General features: G+C 42.0%; 1 protein-coding gene across 1 annotated transcript in view; it reads right to left on the bottom strand.

The window, feature by feature from the left end:
• Nucleotides 1-22,989, bottom strand: part of ros1 (c-ros oncogene 1, receptor tyrosine kinase) — a 225,732-nt gene that overhangs the window by 30,345 nt on the left and 172,398 nt on the right. The window contains exon 40 of the mRNA XM_068040000.1: nucleotides 15,374-15,558. Within this exon, the coding sequence (XP_067896101.1) occupies nucleotides 15,374-15,558 (185 nt within the window). The remainder of the gene's footprint in view (nucleotides 1-15,373; nucleotides 15,559-22,989) is intronic.

Genomic DNA, 22,989 nt, shown 5'->3' with positions numbered 1-22,989 from the left:
TATTTTCAGTTAATTACAGCAACTGAAGCAATTTGTTGTAAGACTTATTTCTTTATCTCATTTCCTTGCCAGCAATTTTTATTCGTTCATGGGATGTGAGTATTGCTGGCAAGGCCAGCATTTATTGTCTGTCCCTAATTGCCTTTCGGAAAGTGGTGATGAGTCACCTTCTTGAATCGTCGCAGTCCATATGGTGTAGGTACACCCACAGTGCTATCAGATAGGGAACTCCAGGACCTTGATCTCGCAATGATAAAGGAACGGCAATATACTTCCAAGTCAGGATGATGTGCGATTGGGAGAGGAACTTGCAGGTAGTGGTGGCTCCTATGCACCTGCGGCCCTTGTTCTTCTAGGTGGTAATAGTCGTTGGTTTGGAAGGTGCTGCCAAAGCAGCCTTGGCAAGTCATTGTAGTGCATCTTGTAGATGGTACGCACTGCAGCCACAGTGCACCAGGGGTGGAGGGAGTCAATATTTAAGGTGGGGGTGGGGCGTCAATCAAAGAGCTGCTATGTCCTGGATGGTGTTGAGCTTCTTGACTGTGTTGGAACTCCACTCAACCAGGTAAGTGGGAACTATTCCATCACACTCTTGACTTGTGCCTTGTAGATGGTGGACAGATTTTGAGAAGTCAGAATGTGAGTCACTCGCCACAGAATACCCAGCCTCTGACCTATTCCTGTAGCCACAATATTTATATGGAGGTTCAGATAAGTTTCTGATCAGTGGTGACCCAGGATTTTGATGGTGGGGGATTCAGCGACGGTAATACAATTGAATATCAAGGGAGGTGGTTAGACTCTTTCTTGTTGGAGATGGTCATTGCCTGGCACTTGTGTGGCATGAATATTACTTGCCATTTATCAGTCCAAGCCTGAATGATATCCAGGTTTTGCTGCATGCAGTCAAAGACTGCTTCAATGTCTGAGGAGTTGTGAATGGAACTAAACACTGCAATAATTAGCAGCCATCCTCAATTCTGATGGACCACTATTCTAGTATCATCCTAGAATGCAAAAAAAGCCAAGCCCCGGGCTTCTTTTTTCTACTGCAAACCATCTTGTTAAACCCCTCTCTCCTGTCTCCTCCACCCTTGGCTCCAACAATAAGTGCAAGGTTGTCATGGACTTCTTTGTCAATAAGATTGAGACCATCCAATCTGCTGTCTCTGCCACTTCCCTTGATTCCAATAGTTCACTAGACCGTTCTTCCTCTCAAGTTCCCCCTGCCCTAGCCCAGAACTAGCATTGTTCTTTAATTCCGCGATCTCCCTTATGCTCTCTGAGTTCATCTTGTCCACGTGACCCACCTCCTGCTCCCTCAATCCTATTCCCACTAAACTGTGACCACCCAGCTTCCCCTCCTAGTCCCCATGTTAGCTGATATTGTTAATGCTTCTCTCTCTTCAGATATTGTCACCCTCTCCTTTAAATCCCATCATCCCTCACCTCAAAAAGAAACCCTGTGGCCTCACTGTCTTGCAAACTATCGTCCCATCTCCAACCTCCCTTTCCTCTCCAAAGCTCTTGAACGTGATGTCGCTCCCAAAGGCTTGTCCATCTTTTCCATAACTCCATGTTTGAATCTCTCCAATCAGGTTTCTGTCCCTGCCACATTACCGAAACGGCTCTTTAATTAGTTATAAATGACATCCTATGTGACTGCGACAAAGAGAAGTATGTCTCCTTGTCCTTCTCAATCTGTCTGCAGCCTTTGACATGGCTGACTGCACCTCCTGCTCCAATGACTCTCCACCATTGTCCAGCTGAATGGGACAGCAGTCACCTATATAATGGCTCCTCTTCCCACTCCTGCAGTATTACTACTGGTGTCCCCCATGGATCTATCCTTGGATGACTCCTATTTCTCATCTGCATACTGCCCCTTGGGCGGCACAGTGGTTAGCACCGCAGCCTCACAGCTCCAGGGACCCGGGTTCGATTCTGGGTACTGCCTGTGCGGAGTTTGCAAGTTCTCCCTGTGAGCGCGTGGGTTTTCGCCGGGTGCTCCAGTTTCCTCCCACCGCCAAAGACTTGCAGGTGATAGGTAAATTGGCTGTTGTAAATTGCCCCCAGTGTAAGTAGGTGGTAGGGAATATGGGATTACTGTAGGGTTAGTATAAATGGGTGGTTGTTGGTTGGCACAGACTGTTTCAGTGCTGTATCTCTAAATAAATAAATAGATTTAGTGTGCAGTTTACAAATGAACTGATCTGAATTATTCCATTCTCTTGTGCTAAGCATCAATCCTTTTCAGGGCATTGACCAGGCTTGAGATGCGATATATTAAATATTCTTGATGGGACCTATGCTTTTTTTAAAAATATGGTGCACAAGTGGACTTTGTCTATTTTTGTTCATTGAATATTATCTGCAGTTCGGGTATACATGGGAATGCAAGTTGACACTAAAATATTGAACAAATGAAGTTCTCTAAGAGCAGACTACATGACCAGCATCACATTCAAAATCTTCAGAGATCCTATAGAAATTAATAAAAAAACGCAAATCAGTCTCAATCTTAACCTTCGAGAAACAAATGTTCCATTAATTTATAACAGAAGATATTCTGGGCATTTTACACATTGTGAACATGTCTCTCGTTATAGTATAATGAGAATACTGAGAAGTTATGATGTTTTTGTTGATGAACATGTTACAAAAGTACCTTCAAAAGGTTAAACTAGTAATTTATTTGCCTATTTGCTCAATAATCAATTAAAATTAGCTTAAATAAAAGTATGTTCATGTGCACTTTCAAGGGCATTGATTTTAAAAAGGACTTCCATTTATATAACATCTTTTATGATGACAAGACATTCAAAAGCACTTTACAACCAATGAAGGACTTTTGAAGTGTAGTCTTTGTTGTAGTGTAGGAAATGCAGCAGCCGATTTGCACACAGCCAGCTCTCAAACAATAATGTGATTATGGCCAGATAATCTGTTTTTGTGACGTTGATTGAGGAATAGATATTGTCCAGGACACCAGGACCCCTGCTCTTCTTCTAAATAGTGTTGTGGGATCTTTCACACCCACTGGAAATGGCGGAGGGGGTCTCAGTTTAACATCTCATTCAAAAGACGGCACCTCTGACAGTGTAGCACTCCCTCACTACCGCACTGGAACATCAGCTTTGATTTTTGGGCTCAAGTCCTGGAATGGGACTTGAACCTACAACCTTCTGACTGAGGCAAGAGTGCTACCAACTGAACCATGGCTGACACCATTAAGATTCATTGTTACAAAATCTTGCAACTCTGGATAGTATTGCCAGGATTCACCTCTTCAGGGCAGAATTCTGGTGGGTGGGAATTCTGTCTGCCACTCTTGCTCTGCCCCAACTTAACCCATTTCCCTGCTCACTCAATGCAAAGTGGACCACAGCAAGATTCCTCTCACCAGGAGGGAAAAGGGCGAAAAATTTCAGTGGTGCTGCACTAGGTAAGTTGGGTCAGAACTGGAGAGACAAGAGACCACTACAAGACTCCCTTCCTTGGAGGACTTGGGGCATTTTACCACCACTACCCAGGGCCTACTGCCACTTTTTATGTGAATCCGAGGAAGAAGCAGTGGATAAAGTTGGATGGAAGGGAAATCATCTGGGAACCTGGGTCCTAACTCCAGGTGAGAATTATGATTATTGTATTTTTCTGCAATATTAAGCTTTGTGTTCAGAAATATCTTGTGAACTATTACAATTTTTTCTGAAGATGGAGAATTCAAATGTTAGGTATGTGAGACTGGCCAAAGGTTTTTAGGTGAGGCTATTACTGCAGAGTTGTATTTTTATTAAATTCTCACCCCTAAACTATAAAACTTGAGTGAATGCAAATCCGGGTGGAGACACCAGGGAAGACTCATCACCTGAATTTTCCCTTAATCTCTGCCGCAGTCCTGCCCAATTTCAAGCAGGCTTGCAGAGGAGAATGCCCCTCCAGTCATATTTTCCTATGGGTTTAAAAGTTTATAGAAGTAACAAAAAACCTTACATTTTTGAGAAACTAGTGTTACGAAAGTGCTTCTATACTTTTTGGTAAGTTTATGTTCTTGAGGACTTATACTTAAATTGTGAAGATGGATTCATTGGAAGGCTGAGAATTTCACAGAAGCTGGACTTTGCTTTGTTGTTGACAATTCATTGAAAGGACACTGAAATGTTGTTTAAAAACAACCTCGCTGGATGTCATGTGCTTTAAGCAATAAACAACATAAACCTTGGTGACCTGGGGAAGATGTTTACAGACAGGTCAAGATTTATAGGGGTCAGGAGGTTTGACTCTTGAGATATTGTTTTTGGTTTCACTTTGGACAGTGTGTTGTGGTGTGAACTGTTTTGAAGATGGTTGTAGAAAACCAGTCAAAAGAGCAGCCACCATCAGCTCACCCACTTCCATCTCTGAGAACTTCCTGAGAATCAAGTGAAAGAAATAGAGAAACTGAAAGCTTGTCAGAAACTTCTGATGCCACATTTCTCCTGAAAAACCTGCCAAATTGATCCTCGACGTCGCCTGAAAAGAACAGCTCTAGAACAATTCCAGTGACAGCCGTCTACGTGTATTTGGGACATCAGCCCAAAAGGGGGCAACTGATATCTTTCCATTTTTTCTTCAAGAATTAGCAAGCATTTGGCCAAAGTATTCTTTTTTGTAACAGAGCTCTGCAGCGAGAATTTCTGCATTTTTTCACTGTTTGTGTGTGTGACGAATTTTAAAAAGGGAACTTTCATATTACAATCTGTGTGTTAATGCTTTGCTTCATTACTGGGTAAGACTTGTTTTATAATAAACTGATAATTTTGTTGTTTATTAAAGAAACCTGGTTGGTGTATTTTATTCTGGGATAAAGAGTAGAGTATATGATTGACTGCATCAGTAACTGGGTTAACATTTTAAAAATATATGTTGTGACCTGTGGAAAAGTGGAACTAGAAAAGACAGTGCACTCCTCCTGCCTCGGTCATAATACTAGTAAGATAGATGGATAAGGAGGATGTAATGTATCTGGATTTTCAAGAAGCATTCACTACAGTGCCACACAAGGTTATTACACAAAATTAGGACTCATGGGATTGGGGGTAATATATGGATTGAGGTTAATGGACAAAAAGTCTCAGTTATTTACAATCTATATTAATGACTTAGATGAGGGGACTGAGTGAAATGTGTCCAAGTTTGCTGATGATTCAAAGTTAGGTGGAAAAGTAAGCAATGAGCAGCATGCAAAGAGGCTGTAGAGGGATATAGACAAGCTAGGTGAGTGGGCAAGACATGCCAGGTGGAATACAATGTGGTCAAGTGTGAAGTTATCTACTTTGGTAGTAAAAATAAAAAAAGCATAATATTTTTTGCATGGTGTGAGACTGGGAAATGTTTGCATTCAGAGGCACCTGGGTATCCTTCTATATAAATCTCAAAGTTAACATGTAGGTACAAAGGCAATTAGGAAGTGAAATGGTATGCCAGCTTTTGTTACAAAGGGATTGGAGTATAAGATTAAGGAAGTTTTACTACAATTGTACAGGGCATTTGTGAGACTACACCAGGCGTAGTGTGTGCAGCTTTGGTCTCCTTACCTAAGGAAGGACATACTTGCTCTAGAGGGAGTGTAGTGAAGGTTAGACTGGCTCCTCGGGTGAGGGGATTGGCCTATTAGTAGGAATTGAGTAGACCAAGCCTGTATACACGAGTTTAGAAGAATGAGAGGTAATCTAATTGAAAAATATAAAATTCTTAAGGGTCGACAGAGTAGATGCTGAGAAAATGTTACTCCTAGCTGGAGAATCTCGAACATAGGGTCTCTAACCCAGAAAAAGGGGTCATCCATTTAGGACTGAGAGGAGAAGAAATTTCTTCACTCAAAAGATTGTGAATCTTTGGAATTCTCTACCCCAGAGAGCTGTGGGTGCACAGTTATTGAGTATATTCAAGACTGAAGTCAATAGATTTTTGAGCTAAGGGAATTAAGGGATTTGGGGATAGTGTAAGAAGATGGAATTGAGGAAGATGATCAGCCATGATCTTATTGAATGGTAGAGCAGGCTCAAAGGGCTGCATGGCCTATTCCAGCTCCGATTTCTTATGTTGTTTCTTTATATAATGCCTTTCACAATCTCAGTACATCCCAAAGCACTTTACAGCCAGTGAAATTCTTTTGAAGAAATTTAGTCACCGTTGTAATGCAGGAATCGAGACAACCAATCCCCCTCGCCCTCCCCCACAAACAGGCCTCCAATCCTCCTCACCCAACGCCCCACCACAAGGCCTCTGATGCCCTTCGGTCCTCCCCCCATCAGTCAGGCTGGGTCTCCGGATGGAGTACCGATCAGTGATGTCACTCACATGCTGTAAAGTTACAGCTCCAGACTGTGTGGGGGGGAAATGTCAAACTGCAGTCCAAAAAAGTGACAGATGGCTATATCAAATGGTTTAATCTACATTAAATTGCATTTATGCATGTAGATGCACTATGTATACATTCAGCTATTTGTGCACAGTGGCGCAGTGGTTAGCACCGCAGCCTCACAGCTCCAGGGACTCGGGTTCGATTCTGGGTACTGCCTGTGCGGAAATGGCAAGTTCTCCCTGTGTCTGCGTGGGTTTTCGCCGGGTGCTCTGGTTTCCTCCCTCATCCAAAGACTTGCAGGTGATAGGTAAATTGCCCCTCGTGTAGGTAGGGAATATGGGATTACTGTAGGGTTAGCATAAATGGGTGGTTGTTGGTCGGCACAGACTCGGTGGGCCAAAGGGCCTGTTTCAGTGCTGTATTCCTAAACAAATAAATAAATAAACATCATTGGAAAATAATGATTTTTCACATGTTCCATTACCACATCCAATTCTACCACACCACCACCTCTCTTGACTCCTCCGCTGTTGCTAGATTATTAGACTGCTTGTCAGACATCTAATATTGGATGAGCAGAAATTTCATCCAATTAAATATTGCAAAGATGGGAACCATTATTTTCAGTCCCCTCTACAAACTTTGTTTGCTAGTTACCAACTCCAGCCCTCTCCCCGCCAAACATCTGAGGCTGAATCAGACTGTTCACAACTTTGGTGCCATATGTGAACCCGATATTAACTTCCAACCACATATCCATGCTATCACTAAGACCACCCATTTCCACTGCTCAACTCTGCCCCATCTTAGCTCATCTGCTGCTGATTTCCCCACATTCATGTCTTTGTTGCCTCTGGACTTGAACTTTCCAATGCACTCCTGGCCAGTCTCCCACATTCTACCCTCTGTAAAGTTGAGGTCATCCAAAATTCTGCTACCCATGTCCTTCCTCACACCAAGTCCCATTAACACATCACCTCTGCTCTTGCTGACCTACCTAGTTAAGCAAACCCTCTACTTTAAAATTCTCATCCTGGTTTCAAATCTCTCCATGGCCCTGAGCATCCCTACCTCTAATCTCTTCCAACCCCATAACCCTCCGAGAATCTGCACTCATCTAATTCTGGCCTCTTGAGCTTCCCCAATTTTAGTTGCTCCACCGTTGGTGGCTGTGCCTTCAGCTGTCTGGGCCCCAATCTCTGGAATTCCCTCCCTAGGACATTTTAATACATTCAAGGCACTATATAAATGCAGGTAGTTGTTGTAGTTATGAGGAAACAAAGGTCTTTGATGAAGCAGCTGAAGTTGCTTAGATCCAGGACATTGCCCAGAGGAACTCCTGCAGTGATGTCCTGGGATTGAGATAATAGGCCTCCAACAACCACAACCATCTTCCTTTGTGCTAAGTATGTCTCCAGCCACTGGAGAGTTTTCCCGAGTCCCACTGACTTCAGTTTTACCAGGTCTCCTTCATGCCACACTCGGTCGAAGACTGCCTTGATGTCACAGGCAGTCACTCTCACCGTACCTTTGGAATTGAGCCCTTTTGTCCATGTTTGGACCAAGGCTGCAATGAGGTTTGGAGCCAAGTGGTCCTGGTGGAATCCAAGCTGAGCATCAGTGAGCAGATTAATGATAAGTATTGTTTGATGCCATCGCTTTGCTGATGATTGAGAGTAGACTGATGGGGTGGTAATTAGCTGGATTGGATCTGTGGACAGGGCATACCTGAGCAATTTTCCACTTCATCAGGTAGATGCCACTGTTGTAACTGTACTGGAACAGATTGGCTAGGGGCATGGCCAGCGTTGGAGCACGTCTTCAGCACAATAACCAGAATATCATTGCTGTATCCAGTGTGCTCAGCCATTTCTTGATATCACAGAGAGATACACAAGTGCCAGGCAACGACCATCTCAAGCAAGAGAGAATCTAAACATCTCCCCTTGACATTCAATGGCATTACGATTGCTGAATCCCCTGCTATCAACATCCTGGGGAGTTACTATTGACCAGAAACTGAACTGGACTAGCCATATAAATACTGTGGCTACAAGAGCAGGTCAGAGGCTGGGAATTTTGCGACATGTAACTCACCTCCTGACTCCCCAAAGCCTGTCCACCATCTACAAGGCACAAGTCAGGTGTGTGATAGAATACTCCCCACTTGCCTGGATGGGTGCAGCTCCAACAATGTTCAAGAAGCTCGACACCATCCAGGACAAAGCAGCCCACTTGATTGGCACCCCATCCACAAACATCCATTCCCTCCACCACCGATGCACAGTGGCAGCAGTGTGTACCATCTACAAGATGCACTGCAGCAACACACCAAGGCTCCTTAGACAGCACCTTCCAAAGCCGCGACTTCTACCACCTAGAAGGACAAGGGCAGCAGATGCATGGGAACACCACTAACTGCAAGTTCCCCTCCAAACCACACATCATTCTGACTTGGAACTATATCGCCATTCCTTCATTGTCGCTGGGTCAAAATCCTGGAACTCCCTTCCTAACAGCACTGTGGGTGTACCTACACCACAGGGACTGCAGCGGTGCAAGAAGGCAGCTCACCACCACCTTCTCAAGGGCAATTAGGGATGGGCAATAAATGCTAGCCTAGCCATCCCATGAATGAACAAAAATAAATAAATAAATTTGGTTGAAAATTGGCATCTGTGAAGGTGGGGACCTCCAGGAGGGGGCTGAGATGGATCATCCACTCAGCATTTCTGGCTGAAGTGGACTCCAAACGCTTCAGCCTTGTCTTTTGCACTCGTGCTGGGCTTCATTATCGTTGAGGATGGGAATGTTCATGGAGCGTCCTCCTCCCATTAGTTGTTTAATTGTCCACCACCGTTCATGACTGGATGTGGCAGGACTGCAGAGCTTCGATCTGATCTCTGGATTGTCGGATCGCTTAGCTTTGTCTATAGCATCCTGTTTCTCCTGTTTTATCATATATGTAGTCCTGTGTTGTAGCTTCATCAGGTTAGCACTTCCTTTTTGGTATGACTGATGCTTCTCCTGACATGTTCTTCTACATGCCTCATTGAACCAAGGTTGGTCCCCTGGCTTGATGCGCCATGAGGTTACAAATTGTGGTGGAATACGATTCTGCTCCTGATGGTGCACCGTGCCTCATGGATGCCCAGTTTTGAGCTGCTAGTTCTGTTCTGAATTTACCCCAGTGGTACAGTGATAGTGCCAGACAACATGATGGAGGGTGTTCTTGTGTGAAGATGGAACTTTGCCTTCAAAACAACTGTGCAGTGGTCACTCCTACCAATACTATCATGGACAGATTCATCTGCAACAGGAAGAGTGGTGAGGACAAGGTCAAGTAGGTTTAAGTGGTTCACTCAGCACCTGCTGCAGGTCCAGTCTGACAGCTAAATCCTTCAGGAGCTCGGTCAGTGCCCCATCCAGAGTACATTCTGTGCCTTTTCCACTCTGAGTGCTTCTTCTAAATTGTGTTCAGCATGGAGAGGTATTGATTTATTAGCTAAGGGATGACAGCAGGTTTTCTTGCTCACATTTGACTTGATGCCATGAGACTTTATGGGGTCTGGAGTCAGTTTTGAGCACTCCGAGGGCCACTCCCTCCTGACTGTATAATGCTGCGCTGCCACCTCTGGTGGGGCTGTCCTGCCGGCGGGACAGAACACATTCAGGGATGGTGATGGTGAGTCTGGGATGTTGGCTGAAAGGTATGATTTTATGAGTATGACTATGTCAAGCTTTGCTTGATTTGGCTGTGGGACAGCTCTCCCAATTCTGTCCCCAGATATTCATGAATAGGATTTTGCAGGGTTGACTGGGCTGGGTATGCCTTTATCATGGCTGATGCTTAGGTCGATGCTGGGTGGTCTGGCTGGTTTATTCTTTAGATGTTTTCATAGCGATTTGATACAACTGAGTGGCTTGCAAGACTATTTCAGAGGGCAGTTAAGAGTCAACCACATTGCTATGGGTCTGGAGTTGTCTATAGGCCAGGCCGAGTAATGGTGGCAGATTTCCTTCCCTAAAGGCCATCACTGAATCAGATGAGATTTTATGACAATCCGATAGCTTCATGGTCACTATTACTTAGGCATGGATTTGATGGGCCGAATGACCTCCTTCTGTGCCATAAATAACTATGACTAGTTTTTTTATTCCAGATTTAGTTAACTGATTTAACTTAATTTAATTAATAATTTAAATTCATTAGCTGCCATGGTGGGATTTGAACTCATTTCTTTCGGATCATTAGTCTATGTCTCTGGATTAGTAGTCTAGTAACATAACCACTACGTAACTGTACCAGTCATCCATATCTTACATAGATTGGAGATGGATTCTGCACGTGGTTGACACAGGGTGCTCATGGTCTGCAGGCAGGGCCGAGGGCAAGAATTACTAGGATTGCTGAGGCACTGCCCTGGAGGAGTGCAGTGGCTACATACAGTACAAACCCACTATCCTCTCTCAGGAAGACAACACTCATTCTCCCACCACTATCACTGTGCCAGTGCCCATGCTGTTGCCTGTCAGCCAGCCAACCCAGACTGCTGCAGCCCACGCTGAGATAGTGTAGTCCGCAACTGGGCCTTCAGAGCTGTTTGAGGTCATCCTCCAAGACTATCTGTAGTCTCCTTTGCTGAACTTCAGCTGCCTTCCACCAGCCATGCTGCAGCTGCTGGGGTAGTACTACTGCGTAGGAGCATTAGGACAGGCACTGAGGGAATACACAAGGGTGATTAGTTGACTCTTGTATGCAATTTGGCATGATTTCATTAATAAATTTGATTTGTCATGTTTATCTTGTGGTAACTTTTATTTTTGCATTGTGGCCAAGCAGACACTGTGATAATCAGTGAGTGAGAGAAGGCAAGGTGTAGGAGTGTGGGTGACTGGGGAATTAGGTTTGCAGCCACTGGTATCACACTCGGATGGAGATCTTCACTGACAAACTGGCCAGAAAGGGGATTTTAGGTTGTCTCTTCCCCTCCCCTTCCTAGGCCATGCTCCGACTCCTCAGCTACTCACGATATAGCTGGTGGCAAGGACTGTCCCCTCATGGATAGATTATACAGCATGCAACAGACCCTGATGAATCTGGACACCTGCTCTGCCAGTAATTACAGGGCTTCTCCAGAGTGGTCCAGGCAGCAGAAGCATTGTTTCAACATGCCAATGGTCTGCTCTATCACACTGTGTGACAGCATGGCTTTCATTGTACATATGTTGTGCATGTATTGTGCACCACAGTCATCAGCCATGTGGTCCACAGATAGCCCTCGTCATCCAGTAGCCATGCTTTGGTTTACCATAGTGGCTCAAATGCAGCTACCACAACAAAGTGCTGAACAATTAAGGCATCGTGGTCATTGCTAGGATATTGGACATTGACCTACATGATTCACGGATGATGGCCACACACTAACTGGGCATTGAGGGAATGGAATCCCTTTTGATTGTGAAAAAGGGAAGAGTTGGCATGTGGCATCCACAAAGTGATGTGCGTGCAATCAATGGCACAGTCTGTAAACCTCGCAAAGCCACATGCTCACTCCACCTGCTTATCTCTGGTAAGAAAAAATGAAATATAGTTAGCTGTCGTTAAATGGAGAGCCTCAGTAACCTCCCTTATGCCACAGTGGATAGGAAACTGTTGAAAATATTTCCAGCTCCAGCCTGGAAAAAGCAAGATGCACAAATGTCAACTTCACAATCATTGGCAATGCAGTGCTTGCTGTGCTCTGAGATGGCAATTGTGACTGCAGGAGGTGGGAGATTTCAGTGAGGATATGTTTACTGAAGCACAAACATTACACACACTGTTCCTTGTTGAGGTTCAAGTCTGAGAACTGCTCCCTGAATGAATATGACCTCCTGAAGAGAGCCCAGCTCCCCTTCATCCAACCCTTCTCTTCCAGGAGCTTGTCCTCTGTTCATTCTCCAAGTCATGCTGTATTCCAAGGGGGATGCCAAATAGCGCACCCATGTCTGTGAGCAACTGGTTTGTGAAGAAGTCTTGAAGTCAGGATCAACTCCGACACCTGCCACATGACTCCATTCTGCAACCTAAAACCACAGAAGCAACTAAAGAAAGCACCAAAATCTTGTCAAATCGTAGCAACAATCAGAAGAAATCAGCCTCCCTTTAAATAGCGCTGATGTGGGTCCTTCCTGCTGCTGAACACATGTTCAGCTGTGCGAGGTTAGAAGAGGGCATTAGCTGGAGTGTTGAGTTCACCCTGCGGGCGTTAATGCCTGCACCAATATGCCATCCGTGCGATTTGTCCCATGAGTTGTATGCGTGCACCACAGAAGTCATTTTAAAGCTCTAAGGGCACTCGTAGTGCCCAAAAAAAACACTAACAAGCCTAATTTCTCACCCAACATGTTAAATAAAATATTAAATTGATTCTTGCATTCATCTACCTTTAGAAAGGAAACTAATCAAACTAAACAGTACAGTTCTACAATTCCCCTAAATACCAAGTTTATAATTTTAGTTGAATTGTGAAGTGAGCAGATGCAATGAAAGTGAAATTGTGAATACCCAGGACCAGGAGGCCAGGTATATAACTTTAAAGAGGGAACAGTTAAAGCAAATGAATGTGGTGGCAGAAGTTCATCAACAACATTTCAGTAGTAAAGAAATGGAAAACCTTTAAAAGTTATGATACTGGGAATGAAGGGTAATTGCATTATAAAGATAAAGAGGAAAATCATCTGTACAAATCCTGAAGGAATAAAAGAGAAGGGTCTAATTAGAATGAATATAAGCAAATGCAGAAATATATTAAAATATATATCAAATAACTATATATCAAAGAGGAAAAGAGACCTGAAGAGATATAGCAGCTAAAGCTCAGTATAACAGTAAAACATTCTCAGTACCACAACAGCAAGAGGGCAGTTAGAGAAGAGGTGAAAATCATAAAAGAATCAAACAGACTCAAAATGGAGTATAAACACAAAATAATAAAAATTCTGAATGACTAATTCCTCCAAGTTTTAACAAGGGAAGTCATTAGCAAGCCACCCTCCTCAAAGCACAGCTCTCCCAAGTAAAACCCATGATTAGGGCGGCACAGTGGCGCAGTGGTTAGCACCGCAGCCTCACAGCTCCAGGGACCCGGGTTCGATTCCGGGTACTGCCTGTGTGGAGTTTGCAAGTTCTCCCTGTGTCTGTGTGGGTTTTCTCCGGGTGCTCCGGTTTCCTCCCTCATGCCAAAGACTTGCAGGTTGGTAGGTAAATTGGCCATTATAAATTGTCACTAGTATAGGTAGGTGGTAGGGGAATATAGGGACAGGTGGGGATGTTTGGTAGGAATATGGGATTAGTGTAGGATTAATATAAATGGGTGGTTGATTTTCGGCACAGACTCGGTGGGCCGAAGGGCCTGTTTCAGTGCTGTATCTCTAATCTAATCTAATCTAATGATTTCCTTATAAATGAGATAGAAGCCCTTGACAACAGAATGGTATAATGGACCAAGTACCCATTCTTTATAATAAGGGTCACTGACCCGAAACGTTAACTCTGCTTCTCTTTCCACAGATGCTGCCAGACCTGCTGAGTGAATCCAGCATTTCTTGTTTTTGTTCCCATTCTTTATATGTGAGTCTAGCTTAGTGCCAGCAGGCTATTCTACTGTGAAGGGAATCCAGGACAAGTTGATTCTGTCCTCACCTAGCCAACACACACACACACACCTTCCAGCATGCAAAGTCACTAGATAATCATCAAGAAATTGAATCATAGCTGATTTTTCCCCTTCCTCATCCAGGTCTGCTAAGGCTATTTGGAATTTCCCGGTTGACACCCCAACTGTCTCAGCATAATCCATCTTTTGTGCTCAACACTTACCAATCTAAAAGTATTCAAGCTACTTGATTCAAGAAAAAAAATGTCCAAACTTATTTTCTTTACTCAGATATACTTAGAGAATTATATATATCACAAAAGCTGTGTTCTGAAATTACTTTCATCTCCATACTTAAACTTAGAAATCCAATAAAAATCTTCAAAGACACTACATAGTTTTATTATGCATAATGAAAAAGATCCATAACTAGCCAGGGATCTTCTTCAGACTACATTACAACAGTGACCACACTTCAAATATACTTAATTGGGTATAAGCATTTTGGGATGCTTTGATGCTGTAAAAGGCACTATATAAATGCAAGTCTTTCTTTTTAGGTATTTAAGTTGGTAAATAAAAATCTTTGTTATAACATTTTCTGAAATTAGTAGGAAAAAAGCCAACCCACAAAGTTACACATACACAAACAACCCATGATTAGGAAGTCTTTGTGAACAGTATCATTACTTTTACTGTGAAGAAATAAAACTGATGAGAGAACAGCTGTTATGGAACCTTAGAATTACATTCCATGATGCAATGACCCAAGACCACTATTATTTCTGATAAAATGTATCTATACTATAGCTCCACAGTGGTCTGGCATCTGCAATAGCAACAGTGGGATACCCAATGTACCAAGAATGACAAAGGGCAGTGTGGGAATAAAATTCTTGACAGTAGCCACTACACAGATGTAAAAGTCACCCTGTCATCCTCCTTAACACCTGTCAATCACTGGAACACAGTAACCACGACACCCTGCTGTAAAAAAGCAAGTACTCTGCTGGCTGCTGATCTTCTTATAAAACCCTCACTGCAGGAAGTATGGTGGACAGGCTACCTGGGAATGTGAGTGTTCGAACAGACTCAACTATAGGCCTCAGCTTAAACAAACAACTGGTGAATGTTCCCTTAAAAAATGCATTCTGGACTCACAACTCAATTGGATAGTAAAACAATAAAATCAACAATAGAATTAACATCCAATTTGTATCAATTCCCATCAGGCCAAGGACTGTCATGTTATCTCCCATCTATACTGCTAAGAAACACAAAGCTGTTATTTCTAACCCTTAAGAGGGACAAAGCCATGTTTTCCCTCTTTTTCCTATTTAGTGATTACAATACTGTCAGTTGTTCAGCTAAAGCATGGGACATTTACCTTCAAATGCTTGATTGACAATACCCTGGGAGATGTCACTGTTCCTGTAGTCATCATTGTAGTGCACAAGAGCATTCTGACTGCCTTGGGGGCTGCTTTTCAGGTGTTCCAGGCAGCTTTCAATGTATTGGAATGACGGCCTCTTGTGGGGTTCACGTGTCCAACACTTGAGCATCAGCTGGTGGCTGTTTTAGGGACAAGGAAAGATGATCAACATGGATAAGGGGAAAGCTAACTTCATTACCAAAAGACCATGCATGGAATGTCAAACTTTATAATAGAATTGACAGCTTTTCACTGTTTTTTCTGATATTCACAAAAGGTTCTCTGACAGTTATAAAATAGACCTTTGTCTGTTTCATTTAGCAGCACTGCATACATTTGTAAATGCTCTGCATTAGTTACATTCCACTGACTGCCACACTCAAGTTTTAACCAAAAAATTTCATCTGAACATGTAGGGCGAAACTTAACCCATGCAAATTAGAATATTTGCAATTTAGAAGCCACTCAACTATCAAGATTTATATAATCTCCAAGAAATACATAACACACATTTAGGGAATTCAACAATATTACAATGTGCTGATACTTCACTCTATGTAAAATCCATTAGAGGCAGTATTTGTAATACTACTAAAATAATTAAAATACCATGGGAGGTTAGGTTGAGCACCATAATGAAGTACTATTTGGACTGTGATCACATTTCCCCCAAAAAATGGAAGATAAGTGAATATTTATGCAAGATGTGCAATCATATTATTAGATATCCCAGTTGTAATACATAGAAACAATATTTTGCTTTCTGTATGTTAATGTCGATTAAAAGAGACAAGCTTGTTGAGATTTATGACTGACATTCTCTGCTGTGTAATTTGATTTTTCACAAATGGTTAAGAGAATGCGCCAACACAAAACCCAAACAAAGATCAATGGTAGACATTGGAGAGCAAGCACTCTCCAGGATTTGGTAACCAGTTAGATATACTTTCACAATAGTGCCCTGAAGTGTCTTGAAACAAATACTGCAGATAATGAAACCAATCAATACAGATTTTCCATTTTTAACCACATTGAAAAATGGCTTAAGCTAAAAAAAATATTTTAAATCAGCAAGCTATTACTATTTCATATAGTATATGTAATACATTTTCTGGTGGAGGCAAAGGTATGTTTTGTTAATGAGCCATCTGCTTTAAATAACCACATGGCTGATTCAGCAATTTAAATCAGCTTTAGCAGCTGAATTACACTTAATACATAATTAGATCCAAAACTGTAGGGAGTAATGGAGTCAATATTATAATTTGAGATACTGTTCAGATTTTTATCCAATCAATTTTGGATCTAACAGCTGTTATAGTTATTGATATGAAGACATTGGCATTCTCCAATATTTCTCCTACCCAAATCTGTAAATCTTTCATTGTTTGACCCCCAAGAAAAAATAAACACTTTCCAGTAAGATGAATGTTCCAACAATTTGTTTTAAAATAACCACTGGCTGGCAGTAGTGTGCAGAGGCAACGATTCACTGTGTCACAAATAGTTACGATTCTCCAGCCTGCTGAGTTCTTGTTGACAGCCACACTGCTGAGAGGAAGCACCAAGCGAAGACCAGCGACCTCCTCACAGAAACAAGGGAAAAATCTGGAAAGAGAATCATCACCATAACCAGCACATGTCAGTCAGTACATGATGTGAAACAATGAGTTGGCATGGATGGAGGGGAAGGATTTCATATGTAAAATACAAGACAGAAGTCATCAGGAATTCCACCCACAATGATTTAAATTTGCACTTCTGCTTTCATATGACGGGAAAAGCTTTTAATGGGATGTCCAGTTTGGCTATCCATTAGATGGTCTCCTGAGATGCCGAGTGGAGAAATGAGATGCCTCGCACAACAGATCTTAGTGGGCAGGCTGATGTGATGTGTTCCATGATCTGTGACTCATGGCCACAATCGCACTTGGGGGTCCTCCACTTGTGGAACAGGTGACCACAGCTTCCATGCCCTTTGTGGACTCAGTTGAGCACTGTCACCAGTCTGAGTGTTGGACCTCTGCTGTTGGGTCAGTGATGAGGTATTGGTTCTTTATGCTATATGCATTCCACGAATCTGTCCATCTGGATATTGAGTTGATTCCACTTGCACGAATATCAACTGCTGTGCAATGGCTAGCACAATATTAAGCACTTGTGAATTTTTCAAGTCTTCAAGTGAATTGGAAAGTGGGTATTGCTCACGATTTATTCCATCGCACGGAGCACTGTAGCATCGTAGCGAATGACTGGCAGGACAATGTGGGACAGCACCAGGAGTCATTCAGTTGCAGTGGACTTGAGCATCTCTGGCACCATCCTCCTGGTGATATTTAGCTGCATATCCATGAATTTTGTGTAGTGACTGCAGGACCATGAGACAGAGCTGTAGACTAGGGCCAATGTTGCAGCAAAAAGTGTTCTGGAATTCAGATTCCAGTGACTTTCTGGATAAGGTTCACCCTGGCTTTCAATTTTTGGCTGGCGTTGGTGAGGTGAGGCCAATAGATGAGCGTCCTATCCAGGGTATTGCCCAGGTACTTTGGGTGGGTGTCATCGATAAGTCACATTCTGCAAAAGGAAACTTTGAGTTCTTTCCCAGTGGCATTGTTGTTCAGATGAAACTCCAACACAATTGTCTTCTTTGGATTGGGGCAGAGGTGCCAGGTCTGAAAGTAGCATTTCAGTAGATTCAGGCCACTTGTGAGCGTCCTACTTGCTTCCTCGAGCAGTGATGCCTGTGTCAGCAGTGCTATCAGCGGCGTAGATAAATTTTGGGATTTGGTGTTGGGCATGTCCACCATATAGATGTTGAAATAGATTGTTAAGCATCCATGTTCTTAATTTTGATAGTCAGAATTAGAGATAGTTCAGTGTTAAGTTGAGGTACAAAATGATACATTTTGAAAATAGCTCTGTGTAAATAAAGATGATTCACAAACAGAATATGCTGTTAGAAATAGATGAAGATAATTTTACATTAATTTGATTCAATACACTTTCTATGCCAAACTTTAATGTGCAAATGTTTAGGGATAATGACAACACTAGAAATGGAGTGATATCACATCACAGACCTGGCTACAAAAATCAACATCGATACAAATCAGAAAACTGCACTGCAAAAGTTTGCACTGCAGAAAATGATGGTCTAGAATTTGCTGGGAAAATACTGAGTTCATGGTCCACACCATTATTAGTACATTAAAAAAAAACAGCAATCTGTACTGAGGAACAGATATGTTACAAAGCACCATAAATTGCTGGTCACTTTCAGCTGCTCCACTGTTACCTTGGAAAAATGAGATTTCGCCATCAACCTCCCCACAAATGTTAAGGAATTACTAGATTTGCTCCGTAAATATGAATTAAACTTTCAGAAGAATGTTAGGACTGCGATTTCACAGTGTAAGGGCCCTGGATAAAGGAGTATTTAAATGGTTCTGATATGCCTCTCAAACTCCCAGAGAGGGAACAATTGAAACAGTGGAGTCTCATCCTTGCAGCAGTAAATTGTTCCTAGAAGTTTCTTTAAAAAGATTTTTTGTTTTAAAATTTCTGTCCATTTTTTCTCTCAGTCCAGTCTTTTTTTCCTTGTATTTCTGTATCTAATTTGACTCTGATTCACAAGACTGTTTTCTCCGTCATTCACCCTGTTTCTCGTTCCTTAAATTTCATTGGTTAAGGAGATAGACTATTGGTCTTTTCATTCATACAAGCCCCAGATGACTTTTTTTATTTTTTATTTTTTTATTTATTTTTTTTATTTAGAGATACAGCACTGAAACAGGCCCTTCGGCCCACCGAGTCTGTGCCGACCAACAACCACCCATTTATGCTAACCCTACAGTAATCCCATATTCCCTACCTACACTAGGGGCAATTTATAATGGCCAAATTATCTATCACCTGCAAGTCTTTGGATGTGGGAGGAAACCGGAGCACCCGGAGAAAACCCACGCAGACACAGGGAGAACTTGCAAACTCCGCACAGGCAGTACCCAGAATCGAACCCGGGTCCCTGGAGCTGTGAGGCTGCGGTGCTAACCACTGCGCCGCCCCATACTATTATCAGTTCATGCTTCCAGCAATTTGCAGTGCAAAAATAACCAGAGGTGAAGAGCAAGGAAAATATCCCAACTTGCACTGCACACTGCAAGATGCCCCACTCCAGCAAATTCTGGACCATTATGTCTTTTGATGCTGGAATGTTCCTGGTGAGTAGCTTGATTGTATGACATGTCACCCTGGGTATTCCATGAACTAAGTCTGCATGTAGACAAAATATTATAACAATGCCCTTACACTTTTGAAACACAAGGTCCGATTTTAATTCTCAGCTAGTTTTTGGTGGGTGAGAAGCAGCACAAATTAGAAACTCACTGCTACTCCAGAAATGGATTCAGATTATTTTAACTCTCAGTCCTCATTTAAATCCTACTGGTCAACTTCTCATGTTCCAGCCAGGAGTCAGCAGAAATCTATAGGAGAGGCCTAAGCATTCCTTGAAGGGCATAAAGAGTACTCAAGACCCAAAGCAAGTTTTAAAAATGAACAATTACCTTTTTGGGCACCTTCTGGCCCCTATCTCTTTCCCTGCTATCTTCATCTGATAGGGTAGGAAACTCACTGTGGTGTCCCACCTAGGCTGCTGAGTTTAAATTACAGATGGGTGCCAATGACATTTTGGGGAACTGGCATGCCAGGTCCATCAGCTTTGGGCAGCCATCTTGCCGGCTGCTCAGTTTTGCAGGTTAAACTCAGGAACAGTCATCCCCCAACGTCTCCACCATGGTTAGGTAGTGTAGGCAATTTAACCTGCCCACTTGCCCAGTTTCCACCAGGTAAGTAGGGTTTAAATCACCCTATGTGCAAGGAGGGAGTTGCGTAACACCTGGGACAATGTGACATATAGCAAAGTACGAAGGATCAAGTTAAATGCAGTACCTGAGTATGTTATAGTTAAATCCTTATGATGGACAAGGTATACGTGTCAGGTTTGGATAGTGTTGGAATGTCTGCTAGCTGGCATACAGAACCAAAGCTTGCTCTTGCAGAGAGCTGGGACAGACATGATGTGTCAAAGTACATCCTTCTATGCTGTAACCAATCTATGATTCTAAGATGGTGGAGCTCTGTAAAAGATTTAAATAAAGTATCTGGAAAGGGCAGACAGCTGTAGGAGCTAGCAGAAGGAAGAGTGCAATTATAAGATCTTGTGACATCATGGTCACTGGTTATGACTGACTGACTTGATGATTGACTGCTTTAAAGACAGAAGTGCAGCTTTGCTGAAGTAGTTTGAGCAGCAGGAATGTTCAGAATGTGGTTGTTACATTCACAATTTAATGTCATTAACTGTTGTGATTACATTCATGTCTTTCCACATGAAACCAACTCCTGAGACTATTATGTTTTCTTAAGCATTTTATTGGGCTGTAATATGCTTTGTAAAATCCTAATAAATTTTATATGCCATATCAAAAAACTACTTCAGCTTACAACTTGTCATTGGATATTCTATGGGGCCTGTTCTTAATTATGATTATAATTCTGATAAATGCAGGGATCCTAACTTGATAATGAACAGCTCATGTACAATAAATAGAAACAGAAGCCCATATCAAGGTGCTTATTAATACACAGGAGCCAAATAACTTAACAATTAGCATTATTGTTCTGCATTACTTTAAAAGGAATATAGTACAGCTTGGGTCTCTGAGTTGGAGATTCAACCACTTGATAAGATTTTTTTTCTAAAAAGTAGAATTCAGTATTTTAAATGAATGGGGTATCCTTCGCACAAAAAACACAATGGTGAAATCATTGCAGACTTGCTAAGCATTGTCCTGATTCATTCCTTTGACAAGAAACATGTACGAACTAACTGTACAGGTAGGCAAGGGTTGATTCCATCACCCTCCAAACTTAACACACTCAGTTTGCCCATCATAATAATGACTGTAACACGCCAAGTTACTGCATTTAGTCCACTAATTATTACTTTAGTGTTGGTCACTGGTTTCCCCCAGGTGTTATCCAACTTTCTCCTTGCACATATTGATGACGGTAGCTAGAAAACTACCAATGCAAAACCACAAAGGATTTATGAAATCCTGAATGACCAGTTGGGGAGCCTGATGATTAAAAAGAGAAAGGAACCAATTGAATCACAGAAGTATTTTATTTCTTAAGAAAACACAATTGAAATTTCCATTATCAAAAATAAGCAAAATAAAAAACGATACTTCACAATAACATGATTGAATTTACCCATTGGATTATTTCTTGTGCATTTTAATGCCTTCATTAAAGATTTTGATTGAAGGCTTCACCCCGTCTCCAAAACAAAGGCTTGAACTTGATTTATTTACCCAGGGCTGCAACTCCATTACCTGAGAGAATCCCCTGTAGTTCCATAGATATTGTGCACTCCAACTATCCTGGTCAGCATTCCTCCCTCAATCAACACCACAAAAACATTTATCTCAATACTGTTTGTCAGACCTTGCAGTGCACAAATTGGCAGCCAAATTTGCCAACAAAACAACCATAACTAAATTTCCAAAGTAACTGATTAGCCATGGAATTTTTAGGACATACGAAGGTCATGAAATGCACTTCATAAATGCAAGTTTCTTCTTTCTTAAGACATCTGTTGCAGTTCTAATTTATGTGAAAAATATAAATAGTTTTATTTTTCTCAGATTAAGAGTCAAATTATCCTGGCCTATAACAGTATTTCATTTTGTGTTTTTGAAAATGATTTGAATACAATTGAACAATGAATTTGGGTAGGTTTCCAACTAGACTTTTAAATATAATCTATAATTTTTTACTGAAGCCCTAAGAATCCACCAGTGAGCCAAACCCAACATGCCAATCACTAGTTTTGCCAAGTGTCAGCAGATGACAGGATTTCTCTGCCTCCCTCCACCATGCTGCCAAACTTGAACACCTCCATCCCAGTGCTATCAATCTTCAGGACGCCCACCCCAGTTTTTCTGAACTCAAAGATAATTCTCTCCAGAGACACCGAAGTTCAGAAACACTCCTGCTGCAGCTACCCTTCTTCTGATTAACTTTCAGGTATCGACCAGGTACCCACCTCTGATACATAAATCTTGCAACGTAGCCTCAGCTTTCAAAATAGTAACATAAATAATTTGGGTGTAATGGTCACTCATTTATGGTTTTCACAAACTATTTGATAGAGCCATTAAAACAGATCCCCAAATCACTATAAACATCCCAGTAAGTAAGTGGAAATTTATTTATTTAATCACTAAATATGTTGTCCCTGATGTAACACCCGACCTAACATTACACCCCATTATTAAGAATAACATATTCTTTTAACTCACCATGAGCAATGACATAGGAAATCTACTGGTTGGTTGGTTGGTTGTCATCTTTCCATTTACGAAAGATAATGGACATGCAGCATTTAGATGGGGTGTCTTTTCTTGGTGCACCTTTGCAGATGGCTGTGAAGGTCAATCCTTGAGAGGCAGGTTCTGCCACATGTGCTGCATGCAAAGCTGCCAAGTTACGCTCTGAGTTGTTGT

The sequence above is a fragment of the Heterodontus francisci genome, chromosome 10 (assembly GCF_036365525.1).
Source record: "Heterodontus francisci isolate sHetFra1 chromosome 10, sHetFra1.hap1, whole genome shotgun sequence".
Classification (NCBI taxonomy): Eukaryota; Metazoa; Chordata; class Chondrichthyes; order Heterodontiformes; family Heterodontidae; genus Heterodontus; species Heterodontus francisci.
Note: the sequence above shows the minus strand (reverse complement) of the source record. Positions and strands in the feature narration are given on the sequence as shown.